General features: G+C 53.6%; 2 protein-coding genes across 6 annotated transcripts; both read right to left on the reverse strand.

Moving 5' to 3' along the window:
• Positions 1 to 139: 139 nt before the first annotated feature.
• GPX2 (glutathione peroxidase 2) lies at positions 140 to 3,468 on the reverse strand. Its single transcript, XM_045823426.1, has 2 exons — positions 3,118 to 3,468; positions 140 to 804 (listed from the first exon to the last, which is right to left on the reverse strand). Exons 1-2 carry the CDS (start codon positions 3,337 to 3,339, stop codon positions 454 to 456), a joined length of 573 nt encoding a protein of 190 aa, XP_045679382.1. The 5' UTR covers positions 3,340 to 3,468; the 3' UTR covers positions 140 to 453.
• A 136-nt stretch (positions 3,469 to 3,604) lies between these two features.
• On the reverse strand, positions 3,605 to 27,335 carry RAB15 (RAB15, member RAS oncogene family). Of its 5 annotated transcripts, XR_006783813.1 has the most exons (8): positions 27,058 to 27,335; positions 13,164 to 13,224; positions 12,284 to 12,344; positions 11,742 to 11,819; positions 10,982 to 11,071; positions 9,726 to 9,791; positions 8,712 to 9,544; positions 3,605 to 3,802 (listed from the first exon to the last, which is right to left on the reverse strand). XR_006783813.1 is itself a non-coding variant. In XM_045823422.1 (7 exons), the coding sequence occupies exons 1-7, from the start codon at positions 27,179 to 27,181 to the stop codon at positions 9,386 to 9,388; spliced, it is 639 nt and encodes a 212-aa protein (XP_045679378.1). In that variant the 5' UTR covers positions 27,182 to 27,335; the 3' UTR covers positions 6,876 to 9,385. The 5 variants fall into 5 exon arrangements, 4 of the variants coding, with proteins under 4 accessions (XP_045679378.1, XP_045679379.1, XP_045679381.1 ...); XM_045823422.1 differs by lacking the exon at positions 3,605 to 3,802 and having other exon boundaries at positions 6,876 to 9,544; XM_045823423.1 differs by lacking the exons at positions 3,605 to 3,802; positions 27,058 to 27,335 and adding an exon at positions 26,871 to 26,934 and having other exon boundaries at positions 6,876 to 9,544.

Here is a 27,335-nt window from a genome sequence, read left to right on the forward strand (position 1 = left end):
ATCTTGACCAGGGCCTGCTTCCCAAATGGTAATTAAGGTGTCCCCTTGATCAGAGCCTTCCTCTCCCCCGCCTTTGGGTGCCGGCCTGCAGTTAGTACCATCCCACTACCCTGTCAAGGAAGAAGACACGGAGAACCTGGCCATTTCCACACCTGCCCTTTATTGGACTCAGCTAGGAGGCTGGCTGGGGGCCCTTCACGAGTCTCAGACACCGCCCACACAGGTTTAGGAAGGTGCCATCATTCTGTGAAGGTCCAGAGCCCACCCAAGTCCTGGAGGCTGGGAGAGAAAAGGGAGACAGGCAGACAGGAAAGGCAAGGCCCTTCGGTGAAGGAGACTGATCTCAAGGGAAAGCGGAGGGCCAGCAGTGTCTCCCGAGGGCGCACTGGGTCCTAAGGACAGATACACAGGGTCTGGATGGAGGAGGACGCCTGTGTGCTGACCGGCTCGCGTCTATATGGCAACTTTGAGGAGGCGCTTGATGTCGGGCTCAATGTTGATGGTGGGGAAGGTGCGGCTGTAGCGGCGGAAGGGCTCCCCCTCCGGCCCAATAAGGAACTTCTCGAAGTTCCAGGACACATCGCAGCGGCGCACTGGGCTCCAGATGATGTACTTGGGATCCGTCATGAGAGAAAATGGGTCATCGTAAGGGTAGGGGAGCTTGTCCTTCAGGTAGGCGAAGACAGGATGCTCGTTCTGACCGTTCACCTCACACTTTTGGACAAGGGTGAAGGTGGGCTGGAATCCACCCCCAGGGCGGACGTACTTGAGACTGTTCAGGATCTCCTCATTCTGACAGTTCTCCTGGGGGAGGAAAAAGACAAAGAGATGGAAGAGGGGAGAGGGGAATGAGGGTCCACAACATGCAAATCTTTCAGCTTCTACACTCCCTCCCCGGGATCATTCTTTTTTATGAACCCTTTTTTCCTTCTGTCCCTTTTCTTTCCTTCCTTATTTGCTTTGCCATACTCTTGACTTAAGATTTTTCCCTCTCACAGCTATTCATGTTTTTTGCTAGGCCATTTCTGAAGGTTTTTGCAGGTCCTAACTTGGTTGTTCTTATACTGATAGATTTAGCACTTTTGCTCTGTTGCTTCTCTCTCCAATCTACCCTGGGCAGTTCTCAGGGGATCTGTCTGAAGCTTCAAGAACCGTAAGTTCAGGGCCCTAGAAAGGGAAAGGAGGCTCAGGCCATACTGCCTAGAACCCTCCTTCGACTCACCTACCCACACACACCTCCACACACGTCCCGCTACCACCGTGCCTTTCTCTCTGCCCTGGTTTTGCTTCTGTTGCTTCAGTTTACATGTGAGTGGTGAGGCCTTTGCCTCTGCCCTGCTCAGCTCCTCACACTAAGAGTGAAGTTGAGGCCTAGGGGAATGGGATGTAGGGCTTCTTGCTTTCACCTCGCCTTGTCCTCTAAGTGCAAGTAGGGGCAAGCTTTGAGGAGGGAAGTCTAGTTTTCAGGTGCCGTGAAGGCAAAGTGAGTTAGAGACATCAGTGAATGTAATCTAAATGTAATCTCTTAGTGCCTAGGAGGGATGAATTAAGTAGGATAGAGGGTATAGGGTTCTGGCATCGGCCAGGGAAAGGGGAAATTAAGGAAATTAAGTGCTTGAGGGCTATGAATGTGTAATTATCATTCCTCCCACTTCTAGACTGCTGTCTCAGGCTCCTGCCCCTCATGCTCACTGTGGTCAGCTATGAATGCTTTAGCCTGAACCTGTTACCTCTCTTCCCTGGTCACCTGTCTTTCCCTCCCCACTGCCATCATTGATCTGTCCCCTTCAGCATTCCCCACCCATGACACCTGCCAAAGGCCCATAGGAACCCTCATTTTCCACCCCCTCCAAGTCTAAGAGTCAGGTATCTCCCTCTGGGAGAAAGTTCCTGCTTCTGACCTACTAGGACCAATTAGTACAGTCAGTTCTAGGCCATCATGACATCTTGAGCCCAGAGTTGATCTCTATTAGGCTTCTTATCTCTAGTGCAAATGGCTCTCTGGCTCCTGGTGGGGTATGGACTCCCTCCAGCAACTAGCTAGTCTGAAGTGATGTGAGGCTGCAGGTGTCTCCAGGGCCAGACAGACAGTGCTAAAGGGGTTTTGCCCTTTCCAGCTCTCCTGCTCCAGCCAGGCCTAGAAACAGACTGAGGCTGGGAAGGAACAGTCAGAGCAGGAACGGTTTGGCTCAGGTGTGTCACAGCTGGGACCCTTCAGCCTTCCCATGTGTACCTCTGCTAATCTCCTTGTCTTGATGCCACTGTGAATTGAACTAAGGGGACTCTAATTAGAGGGTTCAGTTGAGGACATCCTGCCTGCTGATGCTATTCAACTAATACGTGACAATAGAAGAACCCCTAAAAGATAACTTGATGCATGTAGGCTGAAGATCTGTAACACCTTGACCCAGTAATCAGAGACAGAGGGGTGCAGGTGGTGCCCCGAGGGCCCTGAGGGCACACTGTGCACCCTTAGCTCTCCCTCAAATTCACTTTCCACTTGGCTGATTTCAAACAAACAAAACTCTTCGATCCAAATAATAAAGTTGCTTGCATTTGCATAACTTTATAACTTTCAAGTTACTTTTGTTTATCGTATCCTCAAAGCCTCACAATAACCCTAGGAAATAAGTAGTATTACCCCTAATTTACAGATGAGGAAAATAAAACAGAAAAATTGAGTGATTCTTCCTAGGGCATTGAGCCATTAAATAATAGGGCCAGCGCTAGCTAGAACTAAGGTCTCCTGAATCAGTTCAATCCTTGTCTGATTCTTGATCTTCTATTTCTTCCATTCATTTATTCAGCAAATATCTAATGAGTGTCTTCTGTACCCTAGGCACTGATGACACAAGGGAGAGAAAAACAGACCTGGTACCAGCCCTCATGAAGTACAGTAGGAGAACAACAAACAATAAAAAATCCACACCCTCAGTCTTTGATCACAGACAGTTAGAATTCATGTATACTTCCCCTTGGTAGTCACACATACTAAAGACCTAGATTAACAAAACACACCCCATGATTCCAGACACTCCAGCATGCATAGTCTTGCTTCCCTCCCCTTAGCCTACTAGACCACCCAAATCCTTGAGTGCAATACAAGGGACCCCTCACCTGATGTCCAAATTGGTTGCAAGGAAAGCCAAGAACCACCAGGCGCCTGGGATAGCGGCATTGCAGCTCGTTGAGCTGGGTGAAGTCCCGAGTGGTTGTGCCTCAGAGCGATGCTACATTTTCAATCAGCACCGCTCTGCCTCTGAATGTATTGAAATCTACTTTCTCCCCATCCAAGCTGACAGCCTGCAGGTCGTAGAAGGACTTGGCAATGAAAGCCATGGTGAAAGTGCAGGGTGAGCCTGGCAGAGTGGTGCGAGCCCACTTAGGGATCTATTAAAAGGGTGCAGAGGGAGGAGGAGCCTGGAAGTGCAGGAAGAATCTCACTCACAATGGGGCTTTGAGCATCCCCAGAATGACTTAGCAAAAACAGTCACCCACCTGCAAGGGCTGTTTGAACAAGGCTGCTCCTATTTACAGACAGAACAAAGCCACCTCCCTGCCCCACCCTGCTGGCAACCTGGGAAGGGCCAATTTGATATCTATGAGCAGACATGAATAATTCACTACTTGTAGGAAACCAGAGCCCCAAAGGTCGTCAGGGAGGAAAAAAGGGAGGGAGGGACGCAGGATTGACTCCTACTTGCCCCAGCAAGTCGTCTTCCCAGGGTGCAGATGTTTACTGAGTGCCTGCTGAGTGCCAGGCTCTGAACTGTGCGGTGGGGAGGTCAGAGTCTGCCGAGATCTGAAAGAGGAGGAAGAGAATTGGGGCGCATGCCCCCTTGACTCAGATTACAATGGAAATATACATGTTACTGTTCATGGTTTTCTCTCTGGCTGTTGCTTTCCACAAAATCAAAGGGACCCCCTAGGGGAATAGTATGTGATTTTATAAAATAATGGCTTTCAGGCCCCAGCTTGCACCAGGCTGAAGAAATGAAGGGTGTTTGTCTTGCAAAGTCCTTTGCTGAGTGATGCCACTTGTGCTCGGGAGCACGTGAGCCCCTGCCCCTGCACTGTGCCATCTCCTCGTCTACACCCCTATCACGTGAACTCAAAAGGAGTCTGGAGGCCTTGCTAGAAATATATAATAGGGATTTATTCAAGGCTCTTGGAGTTTGTAGACAGGGAACAGAGCTAGGCAAAAGCCAGATGTGCCCCAAAGAAGAAAGAAAAGTTACAAATGTTTATAGTGAAATGTACACTCTTGAGATTTAGCCCTGCATTTTTAGCCCTAGGATTGGTCCAGAACAGGTATCAGTCAGGTGTCAGGCAGTGAGGATGGTGGATGCCGGGTTGTCTGGAAGACGGGGACTGGGAGGTCAGGTCAGGTCCTGGTGGTCTGGATAATGGAAGCCAGGTGGATGTATGTGTGGGTCTTCAAGGGTGACCTGGAGGTCCAGATGTACATACAGGACTAGGAGGGTCAAAAAAGTTTACGTTCCCAGGCTAGTTAGAATAAGAATGGAGTCTTCCCTCATGCCTCAACTTCCACAACATTAATAATTTCGGCAGTTAGTTAAAAAGACTTCCTTTTAAGCTCTGGCTGGCATAGCTCAGTGGATTGAGCGCAGGCTGCGAACCAAAGTGTCGCAGGTTCGATTCCCAGTCAGGGTACCTGCCTGGGTTGCAGGCCATGACCCCCAGCAACCGCACAATGATGTTTCTCTCTCTCTCTCTCTTTCTCTCTCCCTTCCCTCTCTAAAAATAAATAAATAAAATCTTAAAAAAAAGACTTCCTTTTATATATCCCCTATCATTGCTCTCCCTTCACCCCACACCTCACCCCCAGGGGGTCATGAGGATGCAGTGCGTTGTGGGCAGGGCAAGGGGGACAGGAGTCACACAGCAGGCGGGAAACTCAGAGGGGATGAGCCACACCCACCTCTTCTCAGACCAAGGCCCAGTCCCAAACACTTTCCAGAGGGTTAATGCCGGTAATTCCCCCACAGAAGGAAGTAGGCAGGGAGTCAAACTGCTGTGCTTCTAGACCCAGCCAGGCCACCCATGGTGTTTTCAACAGCAGCCACACAGAGTGTTACAGGCCAGCTGGGGACCTGCTAAGGATTATGTGGTGTGAGCACACCCTGGAAGCCCACAGAAACTAGAAAAACCTAATGCTTCACCTCATCCCTCCAAGCACCTGCCAACTCAACAAATCACTTTTTAAAGATGCCTGGATTTCTCCATCAGTGAAACTGGCAATTAGGCTTTACCTGGCTTTGGGATTTTAGAGTGAATTTCAACAACAGTGCAAATGTTTACGAGAGACTGTTTTCACAGGTACATGCCCGCGGGGAACTGTCTGCTAGAACAAAGAATAAGCAAGGCTGGCAGCAGCTGCACTTGAGAATCTGTTCCGTTTAGAAGAGAGAGACTTGCTTGCCAGGAAATGCCCTGCTTTTCTCTTTTGTAGCCTGGCCTGTGGCTGCTTATAGCATGTGGGAACCCACGTGTCTCAGCTGGCAGCTCCCTAAAATCAAGCCTCTGTTACCTACGTGGGAATGGAACCTTTGGCCAGTAGGAGAGATAGCAGGAAATGCAGCATGAAGTGTGCCCCTTGCTGAGGCTGAGTGGAGTTCCCAGAAGCAGCCCATAAATGTCCCAATGAAGCCACTGAGTCAGAAGGACTTGGCCTTGACAGTGGGCTAAACTTTAACATGAACTAGCCAGACTTACGTGCATACCTAGCGTTTTCCCAGTACTCTTTGGACTTCCAGACACCACTTACTGGCTGCCCTTCTATGGCCCTTCCAGGAAGGCCATGGAAATTCCCTCTCCCTTAGGTACCTGCCGTTCACTTTCTCCAGGAACACCACAAGGCCCTTTGAGCCATCAGATTACCACCTTTCACAACTGAATAAAATTGATGAGGCTTTCCTAAAATTCTTCTTTCTCCAACCTTACCTCAAAACAGCCCACTTTCCAGAAGCTTATAGCCTTGTAATATGCACTAAGTGCTTGATTCCCATGGCTTTGCACAAGGACAGCAGTGATTCTGGAAACTGCAGGGGCTTAGCAGGCAGAATGCTTAGGGCAGTGGTTTGCAACTCTGGTGGCAAATGAGAATTGCTTATAGAGACTTTTCTGCATAGAGGTGGCAAAGCTTTCCCCTCCAATTCGGTTGTCTCTAGTCCTGACTCTGCCACAGTTCCTTGGGGCCCTTAGGCACCTGTTTCCTTATCTGTTGAACCAGGACAATCACCCTCCTTATCTCACACAGGTATAACTGGTGGGATGGAGGAAACAAAGCATTGCAAGTACTCTGTAAGCTGGAAGGTGCAGGTTAAGATCTTAAGACTATTCCTCTGCCTTGTTTTACGCCTTCCTTCTTCAATTGATCCTTACCCTCAAACATTCTCTGCCTCTCCCATAAACTCTGTATCCCAAGATATAGCATTCAATAGCTACCACTGCCCCCTCACCCCCAACACACACACCTGCGAGACTCTACTCTGCCTTGCTCCCCAGAGCACTCAATCACAGGGCTAAGATGAACTTCTGAAAGATGACTGAATACCCCCTCATGCCTTCAGGAAGGCCTGTTCCGGTTCCATCTGACAGGTGAGAACCTTCTTAGCTTTAGAGACTGCCTGAGACACAGATATTCATCATCTCAATGATTTTGCTTAGTCTTATTTCTGCAGTGCAGGCCCATCATGGAGCAAGGGAGGCTTTGCTCGGGGCTTCCCTGCAGGTGGCGCTAGAAAAGGTAGAAAACGGCAGGCGTTTGCCACTCCCACTGCCATTGTCGCCCCTTCACTGCCAGGGTCTGAGTGAGACCCACTCCCAGGGACGCATATAGGCACCCATACCTGTGGTTTGGAATAGTCTTTATTTTGTAAACATCTGTGTTTAAAATAATGAACCCTGCTCACAATTCATATACTGGACCCGAGACACAGTACACAAAGTTCACCCGTCACAGGGAGATGGTGGGGGCTCAGGAGCAGGCGGAGGGCCCAGGGCTGGGCTGAGTCTCAGGACAGCAGGTGCAGAGGTGGTGAGGAGTAAACAGGCAGGAGCACCTGCTCCACAGTCCGGGCCTAATGCCAGACCCCTGGCCACCTCCTGGACTGCAGACGTTAGGGGTGAGAGGCCGACTCTGGTACCCGCTGAGTGTAACTGCACCCTAACATTCCGACCCTCTTCCCGCTCCCACACCTTCCCCAGCTGTGGTCCTAGAATGGGGCCACTCGGGCCACAGACTCTCGGCCCCTTGGTTTCCCTTCCAGAACCCCCAGCACACAGTTAAGATGGAGTTCCTCTGTGCTGAAGCGGTTAGGAGAAAGGCAGCAGTGCTCTGCCTGACCTTCAGGGAGAGCTGCGACCCTACGCACAGGGTGAAGCCAAAGCAAGTAGACTTCCCCTTCCTGCAGTCTGGGCTGAGGGCTGGCATTGCCCCGCTCCCCACCCCCAGGGCGATGCTGATTCTGTCCTGACACCCGAGGAGTCCTCAAGGAAGCATCCCTAGCCGCACTCCTGACTTCATCCTAGAGTCAGCTCTCTACCTTTCTCATCGGACTTATAACTATTCCTGCCTCCTTTTCCTTCCACTGTGCAATCTGTCGCCCATTCCCACGTCCTCAGCCACCACCTCCTGGTTTGATGAGAGTCTGGAGGAAAGGTTTGATGATTTCATCCCCCCACTTTTTTGGAGTAAGGAAGTGGGGTTCTTAATCCTTCACATGGGTGTGCCCTGAATTTTGGTCCGTAGTTGGTGAATGCACAATGCCCAGTGATTTTTTTAGCTCCAGCGCCAGCCATGCAACACGGCTAGTGTATAGCTTGAGAATGGTCCTCCTGAGGAAGGCTGGGGGGGGGGGGCGGGGAGGGGCCCTGCTAGGGCGGGTAACTCACTCGTTTCTTTCCTGGGCTCTGCGGGGTTAAAGAACTTCTTCCTGAACAAAGAGCTCTGGAGGAGTCCTGTTCCCTGCACCCGTGGCCACAGTGCCCACGGGAGGGGGGCAGCTGGCAGCCCCTCAGAGCTCCCCCTCAGGAACTAGAGGGGCAAGATGAGCACTCTGTCTAGCAGGCCGATGAGAACAGCACTGAGCAGGGCCTGCTTCCCTTTCTCCCACCAAGTCCCTGCTCTTCTGCCACGAACTCTGGGTCTCAGGAAAGCCTTGGGCTGAAGGCTGGGTTCTGTGAAGCCCCACCTCTCACCGGCCAGGGAGTTGAGGGGAAATGCTCTTCTTAGACAAGAACTGGAAGGTGGGGCCCAGGGAGCCCATGTTTCCTTTGGTTTGCGAACTGCTGTCCCTGGCCCACTCTCCCCTGCTATTAACTCGATATATAGTAACTAGTCCTTCGTTTCCCAATGCTCCTCTTTCTGAGTTGGCTTGTCAGCCACTCCCTCGGGGCTCTCCTTGCCCCTGCAGTGCCCTCAGGCTTTGGTTCACGTCTTTAAATTCAAGAACCCTGGTGGGAGAAACTGTGTACACACTGCATGGGAGGTAGAGAATGGAGGTGATTTTTACCCCTGCCGCCCCTCATCATTTTTTTTCTTCTCTAAAGCACCTGCCTCCAAGCTCAGTTCCCCGAGAAGCAGGTGGGCAGGTGGGCAAGCAAGGCCAAAGCTGGAGTGGAAGGGGGCGGCAGGGAGAGGTAGCGCGGCCCCAGGTGAAGGACTGCGTTTGGTGTTTCCTTCCTACCTTGGTGTTCCACTTTCCCAGGTCACAGGGGAGGCAGGCCCATGGCACAAGAACGGGCGGGCGGCGGGGAGCAGAGGATGGGAAGAGGCACCCATCGCCTTTGGCCCACTCACACAGCAGGGTGAGGGTCTCCCAGGAGCAGAGATGGAACATCCCCGTGAGCCTGAGTCCATTCCCTCAGACGGGGTCAGGAGGAAAGGAAAGAAAGATGCTGCGCCAGCAGCCACAAAGCAGGCCACACAGGGAAAAGGGCTTGAGGGGACAAAGAGAAGAGGGGACACAGAGAAGAGGGAAGAGGAGAGAAAAAGCAGACAGGAGACGAGATGCACTGAGAAGGAGCCTTAAAGTGGCCTTGACTCCGGACGGGCTGTTCGTTGCCTGGGGAGCTGGGCGTTGCAGGTGCTCAGGCGCACCTGGGGCTCCGAGCGGGCCTGCAGCCAGGGAACGGGACTGAAGATGCCACTCCAGGGGCAGGGCTGGGGCAGAGGCTGCTCCCAGACGACAGCCTGGTCGCTCCGGAGTCGCTCTCAGGGCCAGGCGGGGGGGAGCAGCAGCTACTGATATTCCACGGGGTCACCCGAATGAGAGGAGAAGCAGGGCAAAGCCCAGACTCCCTGTCTGCCCGTAGGCCTCCTGAGGGGAGAGGGGACTTGTGGGCGCTCCACGTGGGACCCTCAGCACCAGCAGGATTTGGAAGAGTTCACTGGGCCCTCAGGTTTGCTCTCATCCTCCTCAAGCTCTGCCAGTGCCAACTCGTTGCTGGCACGTGTCCGGAGACCGTCTAGCTCCTTCCTATGGGCCTGCAGCACCAGCTCCGTCAGACGCGTGAAAGACTGGGGGAAGACCAGGGGACACAGGTTAGTCCGGTCTCTCCTCCTTTCCCTCTTGCAACCCTGTAATGCCCAAGGGGCAAGGTCTCATCTCATCTTGGGTCCCAGCTGCCACCTCTCCCTCTGGCTTCCCCACTCCGGATGGAGCCTGAGACAGAGGGCAGCTGGGCTTCAGAGTCCTCACCTCTTTAATGTTGAGGTTGGTGCAGGCACTTGTTTCATAGAAGTCCATGCCGTACTCCTTGGCCAGCTGCAAGAGAAGAACATTCCTGAAAGGGAATCAGTAAGGGAAGGGAGGTGCCCATAGTACTGGGCACATACTTCTGCCATTGCCCTCACAGCCCGGGCTGTGTTGTGACAACTTCTCAGAGTAGGTAACTTCTTGGCTGAGGCTAAGAGCTCCTTCTAAGACACAGGCTAGCGAGCACATGCACACACACACATCATATATCAGAGTCACAGATACCAAAATGTTGTGGCAATATGGCAAGTTAAAGAAAAGCCTAGGCTTGAGAGTCAAAGAGGCCTGACTTGAATATCATTGCCGCCACTTAACGGCTGTATGACCTTGGACAAGATATTTATTCTCTCTAAGCCCCAGCTTTGTCATCTGTTTAGGGGGATGACAGTGTCTATTAACCAAAGCTATGAAATGATTAAATGGGGCCACACACCTCAAAGCACTTGCTTAGCGCATAGAGTGCTCAACAAACACTATTACTGCAGTAGGGTCTGCTTCTACTTTCAAGTCCTTCAATGACTAGGTAGTATTTTTTAATAGTAAAAGAAACCATCAGTTTTATCTTCAGTGCTAGAGGAATGCTATTGACTGAAGAGGTAGGAAAAATCTCTTGAAGCCCTGGGAGTGGATGGGTGACTCTTGTTCCGGTGGTACCCGTCTCTCCTTCCGTTCTCTGGGAGGGTGGTCTCCCTGAATGCTTGACAACCCCTCAGCACCCTCCTTGTACCCTCTCGGCCCCTAAGGCGTCTGACTCTGGGCCCTTCACTCCCTCCCTGACCTCCCTACCTCTTGCAAGTGTGAGGAGGACAGGGAGTGGGCGTGGAGCGGGTGGATGACTGTGAGATGGCAGCTACGCCCGCACGCTGTGCCTGCACGCTGTCAGAGAGTCAGCAACTTGAAGCCCTTCCTCACCACGAATACCGGGATAAGCTTGTAAGTAGAGGTGAATGTGCCCTGGGGAACTTAGAACCGGGAGAGTTGCTTCCCAAGAGGTCTTTGTATCAGGACGGACCCCAAATCACTGTCCTGAAGGACAGAAAGCCAACTCTCAAGGATGCAACTCTCACCCAGTGCCTTAGGCTACGACAGGAGGTGTAAGGGTGCCTGATGATGGAGAGAGAATCCTGGGTCCCAAGTCTCAGGACTGGAAGGTAGCAGAAATCCCCAGGGATGGATTCATCCAGCCTACTCCCACTTACCTGCTGCCCTTGCTCTCTTCCCACCTGCCGTTTCTGCTCTTCGTCAGCCTTATTCCCTATGAGGATCTTCTGGACACCTTCTGGTGCATACTAGGGACAAAGGACAGGTGGAACCACCAGTGAGTGCTGCCTTTCCCTGCCATATTCCCACCACACCACCTACACTGGCCTCCTCAATAGCACCAAATCTAAGAGCCCTAGAGACAGAGTGGGCTGACTGGGTGCAGGTGCCAGGCTCCCCCAAGAACCATGGCTGACCCTAGAGGTCCCAGAGTGGTGTCATGGGGACAGCTTAGGGAAGGAAACACTCTGGCTAATTTCGGTGCTTCCTTGGACTGGACGACTAGTATCTGAGCTGGAAAGGGCATTGGGCTTGAGTCCAATCCCTCATTCTACAGATAAGGAACTGTGGACGCCAGAGAGTTCAAATGGCTTGCCCAAGGCTCCACGGCTTTCACGGCAGAGTCCTGAGATTTCAGAAGAGACTCTGTTCACAGGGCAGGCTCTGACCTAACTCACTTCTGGGAAGAATCAAGTCTGGCAGCACACAGAGCGCGGAGGGCAGGGCGGCTCGGCTTCCTCTCCGTGTCATGCTCACCCAGAGGTGCTCCCCCCGGGCCGTGGAAGCAAGGTTTCCTGGTAGCGGTTACTCACGGGAGCTTCGGCCTTTCCCATCTGGCCCTCCCTCTGCCTTCCCCTCTGAGAGCACCCCCCCCCCCCGCCCCGCCCTGGGCCCCGACAGGGAGGCAGCATCTCCTACCTCATCCACATCACTGACCCACTTCATGATGTGCTGGTAAGAGCGCTCGCTGCTGATGTCGTAGACTAAAAATATTCCCTGAGAGAGAGAGCAGGAGAGAGAGATGGGGGAGGTAGATACACAAAGGGAGAGCGCACAGTCAAGGGGCCAGAAGCGGGTGTGGAACCTTAAATGCTGCATCCCCCTCTCCAAGCTCTCTGCTTAGCATAACGAGGACCCCTCAGCACCCAGAAACATCTTGTTCTGTCTCAGACCCCCAACACTATTGCTTCCTAGGCCCTCCACAGAACTTTCCACCAAATACTTTGGCCTGGGTCTTTGGCCCAAGGTTGGGGGTGAGGGTAGGGGAACCAGTGGACTGAATGCTCAAGGAACAACCAATGAATGAATGGCTGACAAACAACTCAAAGACTGCCCTGAGGCTCCCCTCCCCAGCAGGCAACCCTAGGGCCCTGTCTTGGGGGAGAGTGGCACAGACCTCTCAGACACCAGGAACGTGGGTGGGAGCATCCCACCTCTGAACCCTGAAAACAGTGGCTCACCTGGGCTCGTCGATAGTACTGCTTGGTGATGGTCTGATATCTCTCCTGCCCCGCTGTGTCCCTGCAGTGGAAAGCCAGTCTCTCAGAAGGGCAGGGACCACAGAAGCAGGTGAGGGGGAGGACCAGGAGCTGGGACACCCGGTGCTCATGCAGTTAAACTGGGGGGCCGTAGGGTGAAAAATCGGTGGGGCTTTGGTTTCTAAGGGGATCTGAACATACCTGATTCTGCAGGGGAGACGCCTGGCCACCCAGTGCTGACAGGGCTGGTGGCGCCTCGTCAAATACGTCTGCACCAGAAGCCACAACCATGACTGGGCCTTGACAACTCTCTAGAATGTGGCCAGTGTGGCCAGACTGGTTGGACGGCTACACCTCCAGATCCTAAAGGGACTCTGAAGGCAATGCCCATACCAATCTGAGACTGGGAGACAGCTCCCCTGGTTGGCAAAGGCAGTGAGTGCCTCCAGGAGCACAGGCCAGAGAGCCACAGCAGCCCCCTGTGGCTCCTTGTGGGAACTGCACCGTACTGCCCCAAGGAACTCGCACCAGCCTCCCACCTGAAATGGAATGATGGGGTGCATAGCCCTCCTCCTTCCAATCCTACCAGAAGGCGGCACAGCCCAAGGACCAAGCCTTATTCTAAGACAAACCCACAGTGGTTAATTTGCCAATTCTTCTAATTCCTATTTTTTGGTGACTTGTGGTCAACCCTGCCAAAGTGTCTCGAGAACAAGCTGGGAGAGTAAGGCTCATGGGTCCTGAGACTTCTGTTTCTCTCCATCGATCAGGTAGCCAGTTGTCCCAGGTGAAGCCCAGGATTTGACTCATGGCAGTGACAGGCAGGGGACAGCCCAAGGGCCTCCCCTCCCACCCAACTCACCAAATCTGTATCCGCACTTTGATGCCATCTACCTCTATGGTCTTCATCTTAAAGTCGACCCCTGGGGAAAGGAAGAGAGTGGGAGAGTCAGGGACTGAGAACCCCCAAGAACTAACCAAGACGGCCCAGGGCACTCACGCTTGAAGGACTCTCCTCTGGTTCACACTGGCAGAAAGATGACATGAGGCAAGGGCCTTCTTGAACCAGAAACTGACCCCAAGGAATTGTCTGGGGCTTTGAATGGGGCTTCCCTTCCCCTCTGAGCTGAAAGTCGCCAGCAGTAAGGGGCCTGGAGGCACAGGAAGTGAGTATCAGTGAATATGAGGGAATCCACTCCATCGAATCCACTCCATCGCTGCCTCGCTCACCCACACGTGTCTCGCTCCGTTCAAAGTGTGATGTCTCCCTAGTTACACTTCCAGAAAGAATTACTGTGTTCTTCCCTCCTGGGCCTGGGTTTCTCTCTCCCTGCCTTATTACTAACCAGGAGGGCTGTTTCTACTCCACAGGGCGTAGGACACCCTCGGCACCCAGCAAAGGGGCACCAGGGAGAAGGCTGGAGGATCTGCGGTTGACTAACTGGTTTACTGTGGGAGGCACTGCTGTTTGCCAGGAGCCTGGGCTTTGAACTCAGGCCTGAGCTTGAGTTCTGACTCTAGCCACTTAACTCATAAGTCAAAGAAGCGGGCACTTCGCTTCTCTGAGCCTGTATTTCCTCATCAGCAGAATGGGGACATTACCAATCGTTTCAGAGCGCTGCTGAGAAGCCCGAGTGGCCCACAGTGCCTGGCACCTGGCGGCTATTCAATCGACTGCAGCTCGTATTGTGCTCCAGCATTGTCTCAGTCCCAGTGCGAGCTCTCGAGCGACTGCCAGTGACCAGAGGAAGAAGCAGTGGCCCAGCGTGTCGTTGGGGGAGGGAGAGGAAGACAAATGGCGTTCTCGGGCTTGAGGAGGTAAGCTGTCACAACTCATGGGACTCATAAGGGATTTGGCAAACCAGCTGAGGACAGAACACGTATTTGGGGAAATCTGCAGCGAGACAAGTCAGCACCCCAGCAGCACATGCACTGGAACCTGAGTGATGAGCCGAGAGGTTTTATCACTGCACCTCTCCTCCGCTCTGACTGTGCCCAGGCACCGTGCCCGGTGATTCAGGAGCTGTCTCTAGTAGGTTAATTAAGCTTAAGTCTCCGTGCACTCCCCAGAGACAAGTCAGGAATGGGCCTCGTTAACCAGTTTTGGGGTGGAGAATGTGGGAAGGGCAGAGTCCCGGACTGTAGTCACCAGGCTGCGCAGTGCAGCCCTGAAGACCCCAGAGGGGCTAGAATCCCCCCGTGGCAGCCATTCCACCCGGGCATTGGTCCTTTGATAACAATAACGCTTCTCCCCTTATCCATCCTATCCCCAGCTGTCCACAGATTCAGACAGATTAAGTTTAGGCCCTTTCTCCCACCGTCGAGACCAATCATCATTTAATTAGAAGGAGAAAAAGGTTCAGAACGGACAACCTAAAGTAAATCGAATTGGTCAGACGTGAATCATTTTCGCTGCCCACGCTGATTCGTATCTATGGAGCTGTACTTTTCCAAGCGGACAATGCCTGGCAGCCACTCTTCCAAGTGCGCTGAGAGGTGAAGAGAGGAGGGTGAAACAAGGAGGGGGCACCTGGCCTTGGCGGGGGCAGCAGCATGCTCACATCCCCCCCACCCCTCCGGGCAAACCATTGTCAAGAATATGCCTCTCCCCAATACCTGGCATCAAAGGGAATGCAAGAAATTCTTGTGTTTTTCATGGAACAGTGCCTTCCGCCCAGGAGGACCAGCAATCTGGTTCATTTTGGAATAAACCTAGCTCGTCCTCACACTAGCTCAGCAAGTCTGGTCAAGGACGGTGCCTTGTTTGTGCAAAGCAGTCACAAAGGGGTTAGGGGTGGAGATAGACCGTTCTACTTCCTTTATTTCACAAACTTCTATGGGAACTTACTTTGTGCCCTGCACAGTGCTAGCTGCAGAGAGTGGCAAGACGACATATGGTCCTTTTGGAGCTTAGTGGGGAAGAACCACAGGCCCAGGGAATGACATCACCACCCTAAGGTCGGCACACCCACAGCAGAGGCCTGTTGGAGGCCACGGCCCACGCCACCCCCTCACTGTTTCTGGAGGGAATGATGGGGACTTGTATGTTAACTAGGCACAGAGGCCTTAACTGCACTTGGTTTGCCATTTCTCTGTAGGACCTTGAGAAGGGCTGAGCTGGGGGAGGAGACCCCAACGCCAGGGGGACCTCTCGAAGACTGAAGGCAGGCTGCTACCAGGGGCAGGGCAGACGACAGAAAGCAAGGACCCTGGCGGTGTGAGCTGGGCTGGGATTCCTTCTCCCTCCTCCTCCACCTCTTACCTGTGTGGCTGGGGATCGAGGCCGAAGAACTCTGGGGGGCTCATAGCACCCCCACCATCTTGTAACCTAGGCCCTCCCGACCACCCAATAAAATTTGTTTTAACATCTCTGAGAAGTCAAATCCTCCAATTTTGTCTCTTCATAGGCACTAAGGAAGAAACAGAGAAAGTCTATGCCTTCTGCCAGATTTTCCTCTTCTACCTGCTCCCCATCTTTTTTTTTTTTTACATTTGAAGATTAACAGCCCAAGGATCTTCTAGTAGAATCTATTCCTGCTACTCTACTCCCACACACTTGGTCCCTTCCACTGGGTCCACCCTGGCCCCCTGGGGCCTGTGCCCACCGGTGGCCCCCTCTGTGCCCCTGCGTGGCTGCTGGTTCTTCCCATTCCCGAGCACGGCAGGACAAAGTCACAACGCTGGCCTTGTTTAGTCACCTGCAGACACATGCTTTGTCACCTCGGCTGGGCCCTCGCGGCTGTGCAGCAACCTGTTCATTCGTAGTGTCTTCACCCCTCACATCCCTCGCAGCTACTGTCCTCCCACTGAAGGCTTCAGCCCCAGTGTGCCCCCTCCCCACAGCTGGAGGCATTCAGGACAATTCCGTGCCCCTGTCCGGCGGGCCAGATGAAGGCTGCCTGTTGAAGCCTTTTCTCTGAGGCCCACCTCGCTTCCTCGGAATTTCCGTTTCCCACCTTCTCTGGGGAGGGAAGAGTCCTCTTCTCTTCCCAAGTCTCCCCCTCAGCTGTCCTCATCAGTCCCCTCAGTCCTCAGCTGTTTTCACAGCCCCTGCTGGGTGCTCATCCAAATAGTTCCACCCCTGGCCGTTGCACCTTCAGAACCCCGGCAATGAGAGAGATTCTTCATCCACCTCCACCTGCAGCGTGCTCTCATCCTGGCTCCTCCAAGGGAGCACATCTCAAACTTTAAGGTGCAAGCAGATACGTGGGGATTGGGTCAAGATGCAGACTCTGATCCAGCAGGTGGTAGACGAGGCCTGAGATGCTACGTTAAGGGCCGAGCTGACTGCCACCCAAGGTCCAGCAGTGGAAGGGCCATGAAGACTGTGGAAAGAAGGGAACAGGCACATCCAGGGAAAGCGCACTCCTTACCCTCGCTGTCTGTCTCCGGAGAAAGCCCCGGAAAGCAGGGAGGAAGTGCGGCTCGGCAAACAGGGTGGCGCGGCCATCCAGAACAGCCGCGAGGTCAGAGTGTGGCTCCAGCCTTGCCTCTACCACGGATTACCTGTGTGGTCTTGGGGAAGCCGTGCAGCCTCTCTTTAATTCCGTTTCCTTGCCTATCAAATGGGGGTGACAGTCCCTACGCCAGGGAGTTTTTGTGAGGACTGTGCATCGCACAGGGCCCGGCATACAGAGCTTTATTAAATGTCGGCTCCCCTGAGGAAGATGAGACGAGGGGGCCCAGGGGCCCAGCTTGGGGAATGAGAGAGCTCTGAGGGGTAGGTGGGCTCACAGTGGGGAGAGGAGGCAGAGAGCTCGCACTAAGCTGGAGCGTTTTAACAAAAAGAGGAAATGCCACCCACCAGGGAGCCCAGATGGTCCCGGGGAGTCCGGCTACGACCTAAATTCCAGCAAAGCCAGGCTGTGCCTGTGGGTGGGCCAGCACCTCGTGGGTTAATGTCAGGTGCCAACCTGCCTTCTGCCAAGTGCCCATGCTTCAAGTGGAAACAGGGCTCTTCTGGGTGCCAAATTATCGCCATGATCGGCCACAGCCCGAAGGACCAGCAGCGTGACCTGAGCCTTTTCAGGAGCAACGAGATGCCACGACAGGAACAACCTAATACATCTGAAACCCAAGGCAGACACCCAATCCCTGGAGCCACGCCGGCTCCAGTTACCATGCCCGGAAGGCCCGGGGCTTCTCCCCCACGAGAAACCAGCATGTGCTGGACATTCGGGATTCACGTGGGCTGTGGCAGGAAGTCACCTCCAAAGAGGTCACCCTAAGCAACCCCAAGACAAGTCTGGGGATAGGTGAGCCCTGCGGGGAGGTGGCGGCCTGACTTTGCCACCCCAGACAAGGCATCAGAGTGATCCCCATTCAAAGCCACCCCCTCTCAGCCAGAGAGACCAACAGCACTTGGAGACCCATAACGCCATTTCCCCTAACTGAGGGACAAGTGAGGGGAGGAATACCAAGGGGAGCAAGGGAGGGAGAGCGAAGAGACAAAGCTCAGGAGAAGATTCAAGACAAGGGCTCCTGGCACACAAATGCCCCTTGTACTAGGTGAGGGGTTAGGGGACAGCGTCTTTACCTTGGACCTGCCGCCTGCTGCATCCTCTTCCTCCCTTCTGCCCAGGGACCTTCAGCCTCACTGTCTGTGGGACCGACTACACACCGACTGACTTCTTCCTCCTGCCCAGGTGCAGACTGACGGCCCCTCAGGCCGGCTTCGTCCAGGCTCTCTGCGCAAGGGCTTAGTCAGCCTTCGCACCACCTCGCGCTGGCAGTGATGGGAAGCAGAAACAAAGGGATGACCCTGGTCTTTGGCAGGCAGAACCCTGACCTTCCAATGCCAAGACCATGTTTTAACCTCCGGGGCACTGGGGCCAAAGGTCTGATTAGGACGCCCATCCACAAGAAAGACTGGAGAGTTCAGAATACACTGTCCCTCTTCTTTTTTTCAAGACGCACACACATGACCTCGACACAGGACAGTGGTAATATGGGGACCAGGCTACCCCCTTCATATAAAATCTTCAAGGGTCGGTCTTGAAAAACCCAGGAATCCAGGGGCTCTTATCATGTAGGAGGGCTTCCCAGTCATGCCCAGACTCCCATGAGGCTGGAAGGAATGCACATCTCCAGTCCCTGAGCCCCAGGAGCTCCCCACTCCAGAGCCCCCAGCTGTGAGGTGGCCCTGGAAGATCGCTCCCGCAGCCTGGCTGAACTGATGGGCATCATCTGACATAAGTAGTGACCCCAAGCAACAGGCAAGACTGACCTTAGCCTAAGATACCAACCCCTCATCTCTTCACACAGCGGATGACCCACTCACACAGGATCTCGGGAGCACGTTCTTGTTCACTCCTACAGCTGAGCTTCTCTGGTGTGTCTCTGAGCAGAAGAGCTACAAGCTACTGGAAACAGTTCACCTTTACAGGACTCTCGCCCTTTCCTCTAAGTCCCAAACATGTAGCACAGTGAGTCTCTCATTGTCTTAAGAGACCCAAGAAACCAATAGTGTTTGTGACTTCTCTCAGGGAAGAGCAAAAGTCCTCTAGGAAAACGCATGCATCCATTCATTCAATTTATTTTTCATTCATTCATTCATTCATTCATTCAAACAAACTGTTATTGACTGCCTACTATGTGACTGTGTGTCTGGATCTAAGCTTAGCAGACACAGCGGTGAACAACACAGAAAGATCCTTGTCTTCAGAGAGCTTCTATTCTAGTGGGGAAGCAGATCATACATAACTAATAAGTAATTTCAGAGAGTGCTGTGTTAAGAGGCAAAAGCAGAATGACGGGGAAGGCAGTGGAGAGATGTGTGCAAGCGGCTTCAGATCAGCTGGTCAAAGACCTTTTAAAGCAGGTGACATTTGAGCTAAAACCTGAACAACAGGAAGGTACCAGCAGGGAGAAGATCTGAAGGATCAGGGGCCCAGGCAGGGAAAGCAGCAAACATCCCTCAGACAGGAATGCATTTCACTCGAACTTACAGTTTCTCAGAAGAGAAAAGCAAGAGGCAGCAACATTATTCCTTCCTTTGTTATAAAGAGAAAAAGCACAGCAAGGCCCCTCCCTTCCCTCAATCCCGTGGGCACCTACCCGCACACGTGTACATGTGCATGCATGTGTGCACACATGTAAACTTGTTTGCAGGCTCTGGCCTGAAGAAGGCACCAAGAGACTTCTCAAACACTAGCAAGGCCAGATTGAGGGCTTTGCACCCCCCACTTTATACCTCTACACTGCATGCTCATGTGTATAAAGCACACTATTTTTGTGTACATAGTGGGTACACAATGTAGGTGCTCAGGGCCCTGACTGGTGTGGCTCAGTTGGTTGGGCATCATTCCAAAAAGCAAAAGGTCGCTGGTTCGCTTCCAGGTCAGGGCACGTGCCTAGTTGCGTGTTCATCCCCAGTGGGGGCAGGTGTAAGAGGCAATTGATTGATGTTTCTCTCCCTCCCTTCACCTCCTCTAAAAATAAACAAATAAAATCTTTTTTTTAAGGAGGTGCTCAGGAAACTGTGGTTCCCTTACCCTCGCCATGTCCACTACTGCATGCATGGACCTCCGTGGGGCCTCCGTGCCGTGTGCCGTGCGCCGTGCACTCCAGCTCACCCTGTCCCCCTCCGCTCTGGCAGACCCTGCCCTAGGCCTCGCCTGCCTCAGCCTGCTGCTGGACGGTCAACGGCGCTGACCCCTTGCTCCTTTCCCTCTTCCCAGGCAGGGCCACGCTGACAGGCAGCGCAAGGTTTAGGGAGGAAGGTACTGAGGCCAGGAGCCTCAGGAGCAGACATTCTGGAGGGGACAGGGCCTCCAGATGCATTCACCCTCACCAAGAGCCTTGCGAGGAGTGAGTGGAACTGAAGCTGGTCTGCTCAGGACCTGGCCGCCACCAGCTGGCCCGGCCGGGCGGAAGACAGCGCCTCCTCCCCACCACTTCTCCCCCGGGGAGGCCTCCTCAGTCTCCAAGGCCCCACTCAAATGTCACTTCCTTGAGAAGCTTTCACCAGCCTCCCCAGAAGGAGTTTGTCACTCCTCTGTGATTCCGAAGCATTTTGACATTGCTTTTGCACAAAATTCTGGTTGTCTGCTTGGAAGCCTGACTCCCCAACTGCACTGGAAGCTCCCAGAGGGCAAAATAACATCCTGTTCACTTCATATTCTCGTCACCTGGTAGAAGGTAGATACTCATTACATATTATTCAACAGATTGAATAAGTGAAAGGAAAACAATGAATGAGTGAGCAAGGGAGTGAATAAATGAAATCAGTGCATGCCAGGAGAAAAGAAGAGTGGAGAGAAAACTTCAATCAGGAAGAGCAACGAAGAATGCCAACAGCCTGGCCCCTCTGTAGATCACAGAGCCCTGGTCACTGAGTTCTCAGTAAATATGTTATCAAAACAGTAATATGAGGGCAACACTCAGGGCTCATCCTCAAAGGCCCCCAGCCGGACTCCTCAATCACACCCGACTGCCCCCAGAGGGACGGTTCAAGGCCGGCAGTGGAGGCACAGCTGCAGCTCCGTCCCAGAGCCCTCACTCACATGGGGCCGGGGAGGCACCCGTCCTCTTCCTTTGGCTCACGGGAGGTTCTGCCTGGCACCCGGTGGAAGGGCCTTCCAGGACGAGCCAGGGCATGCACAAAGCCAGTGTGGAGACACTGGAGTAGCGGAGGAGATTCGAGTTTGGGCAACCTGCACGCAACGTGTGAGTCATCACTCACCTCGGGGCCTTGTTTTCCCCAGTTATAAAATAGGGCTGACGATTAGCCGCTTCCTCGTCCTCGGGAGGACTTACATGTCCAGGAAGTTCTGTGGCCCCCTTGACAAAGCACGCTGCCCAGGCAGAAGAGCCAAGGAGAGGTCAGAGGCCTCCGCAGAAAATTGGCAGTTTCACAGGGAAACAGGCACAAATATTAGATTACAGAAGAAGGCACTCTGAGAAGAGCTGGCAATCGGGGTAGAAGGGTAATGGCCAAATATCGACTTTCATGTTATAAAGCTCATCACCAAGCTGTCTGGGGAGTGGGAGGAGGCTGGGGGGAGGAGGAAGGAGCAGGAATCAGGGCGCTCAAAGCCGTGGGCGAATCTGCAGAGCTGTGAAGGTGGCACAGGTGCACAGAGCAGCAGAAATGAAATCCTCTGAGGGTTTCCGAGCCATTATCAGGGATCACGACCTTGGGGAAGGGAGTGGGCAGAACAGTGGCCTGAGGGAGAGTGACACCTGGCAGAGACCAGCGCCTTGAGCCAGAGCCACCCCCAACCCCTCTGGGGTCACCTCTCTCCCTATTCCTTCACACCTGGTCACCAGCTCTTCCTTCTCAGCCCCGGGGCTGCCAGGGCAAGGGGGAAACTGGCACAGGTGCGGAAATGAAAGCCAGAGCTACTCCCGTGCCCCCTGGGAAGTGAGATGACGGCGCCCCGATTCCGTGTGTGCCGGTCACTGCTCTGTCCCTGGCTCCTCACGCAGCCCCCGGCACAGAGCGGTGTTCAGCAAACGGTGACTGGTGACCGAATGCGTGCATCTATTCATCTCTGCAACTTTCTTACAAGCTAGGGAAAAAAATAATAATAAACATATAATAAGAGCAGCTATCATTTTTTTGCCTCTGTAATCTTCACAACAACCCTTAAGAAAGGTTCTGCTATTATCTTCAATTTACAGATGCAAAACCCAGGCACAGAGACGCTAAATAAATGCCTGAGGGTGGCAGAGCCAGCAAGGCCACGGGAATCTCATGCAGCTCGTCTGCGCTCTTTTTTCCCTTTTTTTTTTTAACTTGTTTTTTATTGATATAGTTGAACTTTACAACAGTGTCATAAAACAGTACAGAGCCTTCAGACAGAGGAAAAGAAAGCAAATTTAAATATATTAACCAGACTAAAGCATGTAAAAGATCCAATGATAAATACATTAAGTAATAATATGTTAATGGTATCTAATTTACCCACTTCACATTCTGTCACAAAACTATTAGTAAACATCGGTTTGAAATTTGGTGAATGGACTTGATTTACATACAAGGTGTGGCACACCCTTCGGGTGTGTGTGGTTACCTTCACTGGTTGCACCGCAGTACCCTCAGAGAAGTTTGGTGCTGGTATATATTTACTGCCTATAGTGCAGTAGCTAATGGCTAGAAATGCATTCTCCTAATTTCCCCCATGAACTCAGAGAGAGCATTCATGAATTAATAGCACGGGTCCCTAAGGGGCCCAAATTCCTTACTGTTCGCATTTCCTTGTGTGCTCCTTTCATTCTACTCATGGCGCCTCACCTTCCCTTCCTTTCTTGGGGGCCGTGGGAACCGCTGGGAGGAGACCTGTCTCAGGCCACCCAGGCGCTAGGGCAGGGACCGGCCCAGACCTCCCACGGTGCCACACAGCACAGGCACACAGCACCTCGGTCCAAGGCCCACAGACCCTAGCACCCAGGCATTGGCCTGATTCCAGGACCTTCAGATCTCTCCTCTGTGGCCAGCCCCCACCCTCTTCCTCCCCTTCAGTCGCCCACATGTCCTTGCCCCAGGCGCCCAGACTCCAGTTCAAACAGAACTTCCTAAGAAAGCAGCCCTGAAGCCACAGTGGTTCAACCAGCTGGACTGGAAATCACAGAACACAGCGGGCCGCAGCTGAACGTGGCCTTCAGAACAGAAGGTACAGAGACCAGGGGCAGGTGTACTCAGGGAAGACCGAGGATGGGCAGGGGGAAGTCAACTCATGGGCGGTCCCCCGGCTGCCACTGCAGAATGGAAGCCCAAAGTCTGGGCATACAGATGTCTACATAAGATAGGACCTCTCAGCCCCTCCCACCCCCTCCTGGGTCTCCCTGCCTAGGCAAGCAACACACATCACCTGAGGCCCATTCAGCAGTTGCCAGGTTGCTCAGTGGGAACTGAGAACAGGTGCTGGTGTGGAGTTTGCAGCTGGTGCCCTGCGAGGGGGTAGGAGGGGCTGAGAGGCTCCTTCGAGCCTGGATACTACCATAGCCCCTGACCGGTCTGCTGCGGCAAGTCTGGTCCCCTCTTCTGGCCGCCACCCTGAGTGCCGTTTTCACCACATCAGAAGTTGCTCAGGAACTTCCTACACTATTGTGAAGGCTCAAGTTCCACCCCCCTCAGCTAGACCCTCAATGCCTTCACTCATTCATTCATTCATTCATTCAACATTTATGGAGATTGTTCCTGGCCGTGCACTAGGACTATGAAAACACAGAAGAATAAGATTTGGTCTCACCTTCAAGTTTGGGAGGCAGAGAGATAAACAAAGGAATGTTCTCCCTCTTCCCTTAAAACTCCTTCTGTTCCAACCAGACTGCCCAGAGTCCCATGAACACCCACTGAATTCCCACCTCTGTTGTCTCTGCTGCTGCGACACCATCTGCTCCTCCCCCAACAGGAGCTGAAATGCAGCCCACACGGCGAGGCCCTGCTTCGGCTTCCCCTCCTCCTGGAGCCTCCCTGCGGCTTCTGGTCCACAGGCCCCCCTGCTTCTCCGGCCTCCTCCAGCACATGGTTGTAGCAATGGCACTCTGGCTGCCTCACGCACAGTCTTACCTCATGGTTTAGATGCTGACAACGACCGAGACCTTCGTGAACGGTAGCAATCGCGATCACCATGGATCCCCACCCTGGACGAGCCTTCACTAAGTGTTCACAGGTACGTTATCTTGTGGCCAAGGCTCTCTCCGCCTGTCTTGCCTCCCCAACTAGACGACAGGCCTCTGTGGGCAGGCAAAGGTGCAAAGCAATTCATCTCTAAATGCCTGGCACAGTGCTTTGCCATGAGTGTGCAATTGGTTTAACAGGTGAGACAGTCTTGTCAGGAAACAGCAGAACACATTAAGGCGCTGGCTGCCCACCTTTGCCCCACATCATGGGACCAGTGGCACAGGGCCAGCTGCAGGGCCACCAGGCCATCTGCTGACTCAAAAAAGAGGGGCGGTCAGCGCCTCTCTGGGAGGTCCCCTCACTGCTCCCCTGCAGACCGTTTCCCAAATGTCACAGGCTCCTACATGAAGGGGCATAAGTAGTAAATCACAAAAGTGCCAGCCTAGGTGATACCAGCATAGTCCAAGAATCTGAACTCTGTCTTGGCACTGCTTGGTGAGTTGGCCCATTTTCTCCACGCACAAAAGAAGCTCCAAGGAAGGTGCCTAGATCAGTGCCAGCAAAATAAAAGAACGTGCCTTAGACGAGGAGCAGCTTGAGAGAGGACGTGCATTATTCATCTTGGAATCTCCAGGTCTCAGCACCGAGCCTCCCTATAGGACACACGCACAGTTTCGACCAGATAAGTGAAGGACTATGACTTGGTAGTGCCCATTCCCCTGGCTCCTTGATTTGCCTCCTGGCTGCCCCTTCCTTCTCTATGGAAAACTTTCTACATCCAGAAAAGGGAACAGCTTTTCCTGATCATCCCGCCCTTTCCCCAAGTCTTAGTTAATGCTGAAAAATACGCCCAAGATGAGGTAGAATAAGCTTTCAACAAGAATGCATTTAAGAAACAGATTTTAAAAGGCTGATGTGAAGAAAGACAGGGTTTTTTCTCTTCCACAGAATCCAAACTCCTAAACAGTCCTCTGCAGCCTGGGGGGCAGGGGACACAGTCATCAGAAGCTGAGAAAAAACTAGGAGAATGGTCTGTGGGTTTTAGGTCCATATACCAAGGGCCTTGTGGGAACCGAGGGGCTGGGATGCTGTACAGACATGTCTGCCAGTTCACTGATTCTCCTCTGCCCACAAAGTGGTCAGTCCCAGAGGGAACCTGAGGAAGTCCCTGTGACCTGGAGGGAAACCGTCACGTTTACCTGTCTGGCTGGAAAAATATCTAGGATGGGGAAAGACAAGGTAGAAGGTATATTAAGGAGAACGGCTGGTGATGAGCAATATGGGGGCCAGGGGCCTAAGGAAAGAACAAGCCTCAGAAGGGCCATCTCAGTACGTCAGAAACGGCGGTTCCCTCACTTGTCTGTGGGAAAGGGGGACACGTCTCCTAGGGGAGACTAACTCCCCCACAACACTGAGCAGGAGCCCAAGAGCTTCTGAAGAGAGGTAGAGGAGGAGTAAAGCTCTCCAAAGAAAAACTCCGGTCACTCCTAGGGCTTGCGATGTGGTCAGGATACCAGGGTGCAAACTCCTGCTCTTCAGGTAAAAGCCAGGGGCCCCCAGGCTGCCCGCCGCCCCCATTGCGATAGCTCTGCAGCTCCTGGCACCAGCCCATCCCCCCAAATAATTGTGGAAAGTTTCCTTGAGTGTTAACCTGCTGCCTTTTGCCCCCACATCGAACCCACACCTGTCCTCATATCCCATCTGGCTCCTCAGCCACTCCCTTGCTCACACACAGGCCCTTCCCTAATGCCTCCTGTTCCCTCTGAGCCTTCCCCAGAGGCTTGCAGCCCTCTCCTGGCCTGTGTGTCCCACCCATCCCTCTGAGGTGTCTCTCATCCAACTCCTGGACCTCCCAGGAGTCTACCTTACAGCTTATAAGCCCCTAGGAGGTCAGTGAAAATGGTAATGACACCAGCATTATTCTGCTTCACCACATGTTTGAGTTTGTGCTAAGTGCTTTTAAAAACATTATCTCATTGATTCCTCACAACGCCTTGATAGGTAGGTACTATTATTATTCCCATTCTACAGAGGAGAAACTGAAGGTCAGAAGCTTAAGTGATCCTCAAGGTCATGTTGCCCCGAAGTGAGGTCTGCAGGTCTGTCTGACAACAAAGACTGCCTCTTAACTGTGAGGCCCTGTTCCTCCTGGCGCCACCTGCTCTCTCCTCTCTTGGCAAGAAGTGTGTTGGGAGGCAGGGCAGAAGCTTCAAGAGTAATGGAGTGCTAGGGCCCTGGCTGGCAGAGGGGGACGTGGGCAGTCCTGAGGCTCCTCTGGACACCAGTCAGGGGACCTGTTAGATGTGGGTGGAATTCCCTCAACTTAGACCTCCCAGAAGAGGCACCCCTCAGAGGGAAGGCCTCCATCCCCTGCCAGAACTAGTGATCCCATCAGAGTCCTGTCTGGGATGCCACGAGGCCTGTCCCTCTAAGCACAGGCTCCACGTGGCCGGATCAAGGAGAGGTATTCTCTAAGGTGGGTCCTGCCTGCCTTTGGACCCCCTGTCTGGACAAGTGGTCCTGAAGTTCCTCAGCCTCTTTCAAACGGGTGCTTCAGTCAACTGCTTTCCCAGAACTGGCTAGTAAGTGTCGGTTTAGCAGAACGTGGGCACCTCACCTTATTTACGCCCTTCTCCAGGTGTCCCACCTTGTGGCTTACCTTCACAGCTGTGCCCTGGAAACTCATTCTCTTTGGCCCCTCCCTCCCTTCCTCCCTTCTTTCCACTCCCGGCTCCACATTGGGTCACCCATGAATTGGGGGTACCCAGTGACTCAGTGACTTGGCTCCACACTCTGAACTCCTCACGCAAAAGCTTTAATCCCCTCCACCCTACCTGCGGGTGTGGGGGTGTCATTTCAGTGGTTAAGATCCTGGCTGCCCCAGCTCAGGGTACCCAGGCCTACACCCGCCCCGGTTGTCTCGGCTTCGGTGGGAAGGCTTCCCCAGCGCGAGCCCGGAGAACCCATCTCCAGTCACAGACAGCAGCAGAGACCCCTCACCTCCAGGAACCGAGGCTCAGGTCCCCAACCGGCGGCCCCTCACCCAAGGATTCATGCGCTCGTCCTAGCTTCTCGCCTCCCCACCTTCAGCGGATGAGGCTAGCAATTCCTCCCGGGCTGGGCGGGGAAGGGGCCACGGGGCAGGTGGTGGCGGGGTGGGGGGCGCCCCTCGGCCACCGCCCCTTACCGATGGTGGAGATGTGCGAGGAATGGAACTCGTTGTCGGTGAAGCGGCACAGCAGACAGGTCTTGCCCACCCCGGAGTCCCCGATCAGCAGCAGCCGGAACAGCACATCGTACTGCTTCGCCATGGCTGGGGCCGGAGGAGTCCACGGCTGCGGCGGGCGGCGGGCTCAGCCCCGCTCAGCCGCTGCCATCGCGGCGCGCGCCTGCCGGGGGAACACCGCAGGCACCTAGGAGGAAGGCGGGCCGGCCCCCGCGCCGGCCTCCCAGCTCCAGAAGTGC

Source organism: Phyllostomus hastatus, unplaced genomic scaffold (genome assembly GCF_019186645.2).
Source record: "Phyllostomus hastatus isolate PE091 unplaced genomic scaffold, TTU_PhHast_1.1 phas_scaffold_501, whole genome shotgun sequence".
Taxonomy (NCBI): domain Eukaryota; kingdom Metazoa; phylum Chordata; class Mammalia; order Chiroptera; family Phyllostomidae; genus Phyllostomus; species Phyllostomus hastatus.